The sequence below is a fragment of the Pseudovirgaria hyperparasitica genome (assembly GCF_010093815.1).
Source record: "Pseudovirgaria hyperparasitica strain CBS 121739 unplaced genomic scaffold EJ05scaffold_5, whole genome shotgun sequence".
In the NCBI taxonomy this organism is placed as follows: Eukaryota; Fungi; Ascomycota; class Dothideomycetes; order Acrospermales; family Acrospermaceae; genus Pseudovirgaria; species Pseudovirgaria hyperparasitica.
The window spans coordinates 358541-369459 of record NW_022985553.1 but is presented as its reverse complement, the minus strand read 5'-3'; the positions used below and the strand labels follow the sequence as shown (position 1 = coordinate 369459).

The window sequence follows — 10919 nt, the reverse complement described above, 5'->3', positions numbered from 1 at the left end:
CTAGTAGTTAATATAATCTAGGAGGGTTTCCCCTCTTAGGGTCCCCTTTATTCCGTCTATCTATAGCGGCGTGCGCCTTTAGGTATATTCTACGTTTTAGATAGGTATATAGTTACCCTTAGTAATATCGCTATATAGCCTTTTCTATCGTACCGGTAGGGGTATATCTAGTATATACTAGGGTATGTCGGTACCTAAGGCCGCTATATTTATTAGTTAAGGGCTACCCTTAACTAATAAAAGGGAGTCGGTATATCGGCGTTCTAGTAGTGTAGTCCGTGCCTCTATCTCCGTAAGGATTTTAAGAGGGTATATATATATCTTTATACGGTGATAACGTCTTGGTTTTAACGCTATACGTACGTACGTATAGTAGTAGTTAGTGTACTCGGTATACTCTATCGATTAAGGTATATATCTTGCTATATTACCCCGAATGGACTAAGTTAGCCTCTTAGGGATGTAAAAGAAGTTTTTTATATAGAAGTATATTTAGATATAATTAAAAAACCTCCTAGAGTCTTAATTCTAGAGTTATTAGAGAAAAGGTAGAATAAGAGAAAATGTGTGTGTTACGCGCGCGACACGTGCCAAGAGTTGCGCTGAAAAAGTTACGGACGGATCCATCTCCGGCGTTAGGGGCGAAGGCGGGCGCGAGCCGAAGCCGAGCTCTACCCCTCCGAGCTGGTCATGAGCCGTGACTGTACGACCATCACGAGTAGAAGCCTCTGGTCTGAATATCGGAGTCATTAGAACTGTTAGCAAACCGACTATAATAGGCCATACATCCCGTATAGCTCAGCGTCAAGCGCATCTAAAAGACCTAGTTCAACCATAACTGCAACGAAAGCCAGATCTATCTGACTACGAGCGCCAACTAATCAATAATCTCGGCTCGTTATTTTCATTCACAAATCCAACATGGTCTTGACAATCCACCACCTACAGGTCAGTCAGAGCGAAAGAGTCCCTTGGCTCTGTGAAGAACTCGGCATCGCATATGAGCTCGTGCTGCACAAACGCGCACCCATCTTCTCCCCACAGTCGATCAAAGATCTCAATCCGGTCGGCCAAGCCCCCGTCATCCAGGACGACTCTCTCAGACTCGCCGAATCAGCTGCATGTATCGAGTACATAATCCACAAGTATGGCGGTGGCCGTCTGTCCCTCGCACCCTCACACAAGGACTACGCCGCCTACCTGTACTGGTTCCACTTCGCAAACGGTACTTTCCAGCCACTGCTGATGGTGTTCATGCAGGTCATGCGACTTGACAAGGATGGCCAGATGCTGAAGGGATACAGCGATCGGTTTGAGAATCTGCTGAAGATTGTGGACCAGAGGCTCGGCGAGACGCATGCGTATCTAGCTGGCGAGGAGTTTACGGCTGCTGATATCATGATTTTGTTTACACTGACGACAATGAGGTATTTCTGTGGCTATGATCTGACGGATTATAAGGGCATATTGGAGTATCTCCAACGATGTTCGGATAGAGAAGGATATAGGAATGCGCGTGCGAAAGCGGATCCGGACTTGGGATTTGCGATTGATGCTGAGGCACCTCGGTCATTCGTAGAGAGTTTAAAAGAGCAAGGGAAGTTGTAAACTTCATGTGAAGCATTTGGTGTCTTTGAAGGACCCTTGTACAGGCTTGAGGAATGTCTACTTTTTGTCCGATCTCTCAATCCGATCGAGAGATCTGTCCGGGGTATGATACGTATAGTCTAAGCTTTGGGTTGACTTGGATTCAATAAAGCTCATGACAGAATTGAAATACTCGACTTAGCGTCCACAACTGGGCCTTTCGCTACGCTCAGACAGCGCAAGGCAAACATGAAAGTACCTGAGGAACTCCGCCCTGACTATCGCCATCACTACAACTTGGATGAAACTCTAGATAGGCCAAGAGGATGCAAATTGGCCCTGTTTATCATTGAGATCAGGCATATTAGCAAATATGTTGCTAGGAAACATTTTTAATAGGCTTGAGATGAGTTTGGGTCTGAAAAGCAAGAACAGATAGACAAAGAAGGCTCATAACAGTGACCAAAGCCAAGCAAATAGGAGAATAATTAGTATGTAGCTGGATCGTGGGAATTGTAGAAGGCACTACATTCTGTGAGTAAGCTCGGGAATAAGGTCGAGTGACGACTGGGGGACGGTAAGTACGACGGGATCGATCCAAAGCCGCATCAGTGGGTCCAAAGGAGACCACCATAACAGTAGACTCTCGGGTCCTTGGGGGAAGCAAAAGCGTCCACAACTGTGCGCGAGTCTCGACACCTCGAGGTTCTCGATCGATTTCGATCTTCACAGAGCATCGCGGTTTGTTTGATTGTCATCCATAATACCGGGTAGAAGATGGGTCTTTTGATACCCGGATACTCACAATGCAAATCAAGATTACTGAAGCTGCTGAGAGGCTACTTACTAGTATGTATAAGTGGCTCCACTTTCACACCAAGGAATGTGGGGAAATGGACGGTTCAGAGGGGTATGGCAGGGGCTGAACAAGCTTCTAAACTACTGTTACCCCATGTATTCCCAATCCAGGAGTAGTACTATCCCAGACCAAAGAGTGTCACTAATAAGCCGAATTCTATTGGCCAGTAGACCCACTAATCCCCAAAGGACTCTATGCGCTTATAACAGAAGCTTAGAGATCTACATTAACGCTAATCCTAGTAAAAGGGAAATTCTCCACGATGGCGTGGCGATCATGGTGCACTGGGGTTGGCGTACTTCTTCATCGATCTTGGCTGCATTATTCGAGTAACCAAGATGGGAGATAGTCGCACGGATCAAACAATTCCCAGGTCATCACGAGAGGGAAAAGAATCGCACTTCTGCCCGACAATACGCTTTGACCTATGTTACAAGCTCTAAAGTTTCCATCTCCCGCAAGTGCTACTAGTGCCTTGAGGATATTACTGGATGGTAGGTTACATATACATATATATATACACTCTATCTCAGTACCTGTTCTCGGATTAACAGGGCTCAAACTGAACACCCCCAGCATAAACAGCACACAAACTACAACCCACTATATACAATTGTCACAATGATCACCGAACGAGAGCAAGCTATAGCAAAAGCTATAAGAGCTTTGAGAAATGGCGAATACCAATCCGAGAGAGAAGCCGCAACTGCACATCGAATACCCCGGTCAACACTACGCGATCGACTATACGGCGCTGTGAAGAAGTCGTCAGCTCATGCGGAACGTCAGCGACTCTCTCCTCCAGAAGAGAGACTCCTGACATATTGCATCATCACCATGGCCAACTTTGGACACCCACCTACTCACAACCGGGTGCGCGACATGGCGTCACGTATGCTACCACGAGAAGAGCCTCCTCTTGGAAAGCTCTGGGTGCGAAACTTCATACGTCGCAACCCACAGGTGTCCACGGTCATGCAGGCGGGATAGTTTTCGGCCTTCCTGGCTCCAATTTGACCAAATGATTGGAAGCATCTCCATTCTTGTGGGACCCAGTCCCTGGCCTACTAGGAAATCATGTACATAACACTTCGCAACAACCAAAGTCTTCCACAATCCTGAAGTATCTTGATCATCCAATTATCACAACGTCCAAACAATATTCGTCGGATAGAGCACCGAGCAGGCTTAGGCAAGCCATATACATTAGGAAACTGTTTCATGAATGAAGCCACGGACTCTTTGGTTGTTTGTATTTGCATGGTTCAATCTTCACCGTCGAGCGCTATGTTATGACGTGTCTACCGAAGTGGAGCTTCAGTATGCCGTTCATATAACCATGAGCCAATCACACACTCTCAATTGACGACGCGTTCTGCAGCCGGATACCGACCAGCGATGGGAATCTATAGGATAGGACTGTGGAGTGGAAAGTGAGGGGCATACTATTTTTGACCGGTGAAATCACCTAGAGAAGTGGATTCGTGGTGTTGATCGCCAGTGGAAAGGGGTCGGATATACGGATAATCAGTTCTTACACGCCCGTTGAACGGATCATCGTGCTTAGAGCTACTAACGAGGGGCTCGAACTATGAAGACGATCACCACAAGACATAGTGCCAGTTGTCTAAACTGACGTATTTTGTAATCAAAGAGAGCCATTTGATCCACTGTAACATCTCAAGTCTTTCAGGGACATCTAGACGGCTATAGTTATAGTTACCGAAGAACAAATCACACGACCTACTTTAGAACCATCATCAAAGCGAACATAACGCACGTAACAAACCACAGCATAGCGCCCGTTCCAAAACTTGGGAATTCCCGCTTCTTAGCCTCATTCCCTCGTCACGCGAACGATCTAGTTGGCGATTGGCGTGTCTGCCTACTACTATAACAGGACATGTCAACGTCGAGCTAGGCAGAGTTTTATTTTGGCATATACTTATGCTAACTGGTGCAAATGGTTGCATATTGGATTTCTCTTCTAGCAGAGAATGTAAAAGGCTGAGAGTATAAGTCTGGTTGAGTTCCTTTGATACCGACAATCAACGCGTTGGGCGTAGAACTTTGTCGTAGCTCTTGAGGGGTCATTTGGGTTTAAAATACGTACTGCGTCAGGCCTGACCTCTTTTACAGCGTTATTTCTCCCTTGAAGCTACTGTTGTGCCTATTGCATCTATGCCATACCTACCCATCACTAATACATTACCTCTTGATACCACTTGTAACCTATATCCTAGTACAATATCTTGCATTTCGCATATAGACTACTACATATAGTATTGTCGAGTTCTTCTTTCAAAGCCTCCTGATCTTTGTATATAGGGTAATAAAGGCACAATGAGCGCATAATGTATAGCCAAATGGTTGTTCTACGATATGGAACGGACGCGCGGGTATCTATCAAGTATCTTCCCATAGATGCAATTCATACTGGTATGATTACCTGTGATATTTGTTCGTTAATGTTCACAAAGCCCATGTTTCTGGGCTGAGAATGCTGCTTGTGATGCTGATCGACGCCTGCGTGTTCTCGTTAGCTGTTATTGTATGTTTTACTTCTCGGTGTTTGCTTTGCATTATATAAATTGGTTTGTTAGGGATGAGCTTCGTGGTAGCTGATATGCGCTTACATTACTCGTGACCACGATACAAAGAAAATGAGGCAATAGTAAGCTAGAGGCTATGATAAAGCTTAGCTATACTGATGGGAATAAATGGAAGGCCGGGATGATGACAAGGCGAACATTGTTTATTTCCAGTTCCTTACATTTGCGCTAGCTCGAATCCGTTATAGCGCCTCTTTATCCTGTTCCCACTAACCCCACATCCCAATACGCCGAATGAATATCCCGTGTATAATATCTCCAGCACCGTCTTCCACACCAACAATGAAACAGGCGATGGCAGGAATACGTGTTCTCGCCCTCTCCTCTGTCACCCTCATCGCACTCGCTTTTGTCGTCGAATACATCCGCACGCACTACCTCGCGTCCCACATTCACTGTTACACGTCGATAAAGACATTATCTGATGACGCGCCGTATGCGAATTGCTTCACGCTTGGAAGAAATGGCGAGTTCAGGACTGTGTATACAGATCCCTCGCCTGCGCCTGAGACACTGATCGATGGTTATGTCCTGCCGGGCTTGTGGGATGGGCATGGGCATGTGATGCAGTACGGTGAGATGCTACACTCCGTGGATCTGTTCCAGGCGGAGGGTTTGCAGGATGTCAGGCTGCGAGTGAGAGCGTATTTGGAGATGAATGCAGGCACGGGATCGAGGGAGGATTGGTTGCGCGGAATTGGCTGGGATCAGGCTGCATTTGGAGGCGTGATGCCCACTGCTGTAGACCTCGAAGCTGACCCAGTGCTGTCCGGCAAGTACATCATGCTTGACCGAATCGATGTGCACTGTATATGGGTCTCGCAGGCCGTGCTCGATCTTTTGCCAAAGCCAATGCCTGAGTATGTTGAAGGCGGCGAAATTGTGCGGGAGCCCGGGCTCGGTGTGTTCTGCGATAATGCGATGGATATCGTGAGGGCGATGTGGCCGAAGCCGAGTGGGCAGACGAAGAAAAAGTGGGTGGGCAGTGCAATGAGAAGTCTGAATGAGTTAGGAATTGTGGGTGTGCACGATGCAGGGGTCATGCCGGGGCAGTTGAAGATGTATGAGGAGTTGGCCGGAGGGGAGGAGTGGACGGTGAGGGTATACGCAATGTTGGAGTGTGCGGCCAGGAACACGTTCTGCGCAGACGACGCGAGGACAGTAAAAAAGGCCGATGGGATGCTAGTTGCGCAGAGCGTCAAGCTATTTGCGGGTAAGTCTTGATCGTTCATCAAAAGAAATCTGATACTGATATTCATTCACAGATGGTGCATTAGGTAGCTGGGGCAGCGCCATGATCGAACCTTACAGCGACAAGCCGAACACATCTGGGTCGCTTCTAGTCAACGCAACGACGTTGACTTCGGTGGCAAAGAGCTGGGCGTTACATGGTTTTCAGGTCAACATTCATGCTATAGGTGATCTGGCGAATCGACTTTCAATCAATGCCATGACAGCTGCGTTATTTGAGGTGTGCCCAAGCGAGTCTCTGGCATCTTGCCAGTCGAAACGACGGTTCCGGATTGAGCATTCACAGATCATCCATCCCAATGATCAAATCCGCATGTTGGACATAGGCATCATTCCCAGCATCCAGCCCACACATGCAACAAGTGACATGGCGTATGCAGAAGACCGGCTGGGTCCTCAAAGAACAAGCGCAGAGGCATACCGTATGAAGTCACTGTTGAAGACAAATCCCATCCTAGGCAGCGACTTTCCTGTTGAGCCAGCAAATCCATTCGAAGGCATATTTGCAGCGGTTGCTAGACGAAGTCCACGAACAGGTCTTGGCGCCGGCGGCAGCAATGATGGCTGGCATATGAGCGAGGCATTGACAATAGAAGACGCGCTGCGAGGCTTTACGTTGAGCCCGGCACGAGGTGCATTCATGGAAGGCAAAGCGGGAGTCATACAGAAAGGATCCTTTGCTGACTGGATAGTGTTGGATAGATCTTTCGATGGGCTGCTGGTCGATGAGTTGAGGCAGCTTAAAGTCCGAGAGACATGGGTACGCGGAAAGAAGGTGTTTAGCCGTCAGAATGCTGCCTGAGGCAATAGTTCATCGGCGACAATTCGAATACCGCGAAAAGACCGACTACGTCTTCGGTCTCTGTCCAGCACACGAGGCGAGACAACGTTTGAACGCGAGCACGACACCGAAGCCACAAAGCATCAATCCCCTCCATATCTGTTGATAGGAGTCTGCATCAAGCATCAAAAAAGAATCCTAGCCGTGTATCAACAAGCTTTGCAGCCTTACAAACTTTCCTCCGCGACACTCGGCCATGTGCAAGTCACCCAGGAACTGCAGCATGGCTTCGCTACGACTGCCAAACTGCTATACCACAACAGGGAAAACATGAAGCGTCCAACTTATCGCATGAGTCATTGGCGTATCACAGAAGAAGTAAAATGCAGAAGATTCGTCTGTTCGCGACACTAGCGTTAAGTCCGAACATGGCTCTGGAAAAACTTCGACGGATAACAACCATCAACGGACTCGTGCATTACCGTCTTCCTCTGCGATTTCGGGTCTGCTTATTGGCCAAAAGCCACGAATGCGGGCTCGGCCCCTCGCGTTTATCGACGTTCCGATGAGCCCGACACATGGCCCCCAAACTTGATCATCTAAGCAAATTCGTGCATTTCTCGCTGTATTCGGTCTTTTACCATGGCCCGAAAGCTCAAATCTAGGACATTTATATCAACACTCCGTCTGCTTTTTGTTACTTGTTCTTCAATACCACCACAGATCTCATCATTGGACACACTCTTGTACTTCATTGTTCAAACCACTACCAAGCTATCAGCGCAAAAATCCAAATCTAAACCTCAACCCACCCCTACACCGATAAACACTAGCCACCATAAGGCAATCCAGTCTTCTCAGGTCTCCAAAAACACATTTTCCAGAATGTCCTCACTTCACTCTAGTGACGATGAGAAATTATCTCAGCATACTGCAGTCGGCACATCCTCGACGCCTCTCCCACCTACAGAGCCGCTGCAAGATGTTGAGAAAACACTCGAAGTAATAAGTCCTACGGACCCACGATCGTTTCCAGACGGCGGACTACAGGCATGGTTGAACGTTGCCGGCGCTTCGGCCGGTCTCTTCGTGTCTTTTGGATGGATTAACTGCGTCGGTGTCTTCCAAGAATACTACCAGACCCACCAACTGGCTGCTTACACCCCTGCGGACATTGCATGGATATCCTCCCTTCAGATCTTCTTCATGATGGCTGGCGGCCTCATTGTCGGTAAATTCTTCGACAACTACGGTCCTCGCTATCTTCTTCTCCTTGGTAGCTTCATGCACGTCTTCGGCCTCATGATGACCAGTCTGGCCACGAAATACTACCACTTCATCCTTGCCCAAGCAATCTGCTCCGCCATCGGTGCGTCCATGATATTCTACTGCTCGATGAACTCCACCACTACATGGTTCTTCAAAAAGCGTGGCGCCGCCCTCGGTCTCGTCACCGCCGGCTCGTCTCTCGGCGGCGTCATCCTGCCCATTATGGTCACGAAGCTCATCCCGCAGATAGGTTATGCGTGGACAATGCGCACCATCGGGTTCACCATCCTCGGCCTCCTGGTCTTCTCCAACTTGACTGTCCGATCGCGCCTCCCACCAAATAAGCGCCCCTTCGCCCTCTCCAACTACATCGCCCCCTTCAAACAACCTGGTTTCTGTGTGCTCACAGCTGCCGTATTCTTCTTCTATTGGGGTATGTTCACGCCCTTTGTCTTCATCGTCAGTGAGGCACGTAGTTTCGGTATGGACGCCCAGCTTGCACAGTACCTTGTCGCGATCCTTAACGGTGCCTCCATCCTCGGCCGTACGCTCCCAAACGCAATCGCGGACAAAGTCGGCCGCTTCAACGTCATGATCATTATGTCGTTCGCCACTACCATCTTAATCCTCGCACTATGGCTCCCGGCGACCGGAAATGCACCTCTCATCCTGTTCGCAGCCTTCTTTGGCTTCTCCTCTGGCGCCGGCATCTCACTCACTCCCGTACTTGTCGCACAGGTCTCACCGATCAAGGATATCGGCGTTTGGACGGGCTCGCTGATGGCTTTTGGCGCGATCTCCGCCCTGACGGGGAGCCCGATTGGCGGCGCCATACTCACTGCTAGTGGAGGCGACTTTACGAATGCGCAGATTTTCTCTGGTGTGGCCACAGGTGTCGGCGCGTGTTTGTTTGTGGTGGCTCGGGTCGTTTATGGCGGTACATCGATCGCGAAGAAGATCTGATCTTCTGACATATTTCCGGCGTTCTGGGCCATATACCACGGTTGTTTGGATGGATATGGTATGATAGAAGACCTGGAAGGCTTATGTCGTCAATTAATTCGCGTTGGATGCTGATATATTACATAACTCAATAAGCAAAACACATCTCCAAACAATACCGCTTTCGTCCCTGATGATACATAAATGACAAATTACACTGTCTTGTTATGTCTCGGTGTTTTATGGTATTAGGGGATGGTGTGGGCTGGTGGGCTGTTCATAGTCGACTATAGTGGGTAAGAAGTGAGTCGAAGTGGACGATGTGCGAGATGATGATGGGTTCTGGTGGGTATTTGTAATTTGATTGTTAGAAAGCTTTTCTAATATGTATATCGTGAGATTGGTTAGGTCGGGGGCTATCGTCGAGTGGAATACTATGCTTGGCGTTTATGTATGAAGAGTTTCGTTACAATGTGCTGACGTAGCATGATTAGACTAGAGGGCGTTCGTTAGGTCGAAACTAGATGGCTTATGAATGATGGAGGGAATGACGCGATCACCTGCGCCTATAGATTGATAGACATAGTCTCATCACATATTGATAGAAGTGGTATTACTTCCACCTATGCTGCAAATTTCTGAATAGCTACACTAGACAAGGCTTTCCGGTTTGACAGACAATGGCAAAGCTCCGTCGACTAGTTTGTTTGGATCTGTGTTTTGCAATCGAATTGTTATGATTGTACTGCAGCAGGTAGACTGCATACTGACTTTGCCACATCTGAAAGAGAGAAATTTTTCTTTTCGCATAAGCTTCCGAGCTTCGCCAGCGTATTCGAATCGAAAATGGAAATCTCGATGAAGTCTGCATCGCTCTGCTCGTAAAACCAGATTATTCCGTCTAGTGCGAATGGCCTAGAGCTGGGACGATACTACTTCTGACATAACGCATTCATCAGCTTATTCTCTCCCTCTGCTTTCTTAAATCTCCTCTAGTCGCTCTAAAAGAGTGACTCTTAGGATATGATATTGATGTAGTGTCCTCTTAATAGCCCAGATCCAATATCATATGAAACTGATCATCCCTTTGTTGTCTTCGTCTTGGTAGTTCTTCTTGAGATCAGCGACTTTAGATCTTTTCCCGCTGCGCTCAATTGAGGCAATACGTGGTGCATCTATGTCACAGTAATACAGGATGGAGGCACACTGGAGCTCACTGCAAGAATATATTGGAATCTGGTTTCGTGTGGTAGAGGAGCAGGAGGAAGATGATGTGTTGATACAGACTCTGGGCGTCAGTTAAGATGTTTTGCAGATAGCGATTCCATAACCATCTGTATACGACCTGTAGATGGTAGATGCGGTGGTACATCGTTAATTCCCAAGGGCAAAATCACGGGGAAGCAGCATTTGTATCCTGCGACTTGGTGTGTGGGCACACCCATGACAAAGTTCATTTCCGGAAAGCTTAAGAGAGGGTCGATGAACACACAAGCAAGCTGATATAGGTATATTTTTCTTTGAAATCTTTGAAACTACTCCACTCTCCAACTCGACAAGTCCCTCGCGTGACACTTAGGAGAAATTGAATCTTCGAATCTCGAATATTGCCCTAGTT

At 47.7% G+C, this 10919-nt stretch overlaps 3 protein-coding genes across 3 annotated transcripts; all 3 read left to right on the top strand.

Annotated features, from left to right (window-relative positions):
- Window positions 1-681: 681 nt before the first annotated feature.
- On the top strand, window positions 682-1787 carry EJ05DRAFT_302175 (putative glutathione S-transferase). Its single transcript, XM_033740609.1, has one exon. It carries the CDS (start codon window positions 922-924, stop codon window positions 1606-1608), a length of 687 nt encoding a protein of 228 aa, XP_033602005.1. The 5' UTR covers window positions 682-921; the 3' UTR covers window positions 1609-1787.
- A 3553-nt stretch (window positions 1788-5340) lies between these two features.
- Window positions 5341-7111, top strand: EJ05DRAFT_498763 (amidohydrolase; the record flags this gene model as incomplete). The annotated part of the gene is made up of 2 exons (XM_033746734.1): window positions 5341-6271; window positions 6324-7111. 2 exons carry the CDS (start codon window positions 5341-5343, stop codon window positions 7109-7111), a joined length of 1719 nt encoding a protein of 572 aa, XP_033602004.1.
- A 1008-nt stretch (window positions 7112-8119) lies between these two features.
- On the top strand, window positions 8120-9298 carry EJ05DRAFT_425363 (major facilitator superfamily transporter; the record flags this gene model as incomplete). Its single annotated transcript, XM_033741498.1, has 1 exon — window positions 8120-9298. A coding segment is annotated over one exon (1179 nt), but the record flags the coding sequence as incomplete, so codon positions are not given.
- Window positions 9299-10919: the final 1621 nt, after the last annotated feature.

What these genes read in the sequence shown, in the direction of transcription:
- EJ05DRAFT_302175 (XM_033740609.1), top strand. Translation starts at nt 922, where the DNA reads ATGGTCTTGACAATCCACCACCTACAGGTCAGTCAGAGCGAAAGAGTC.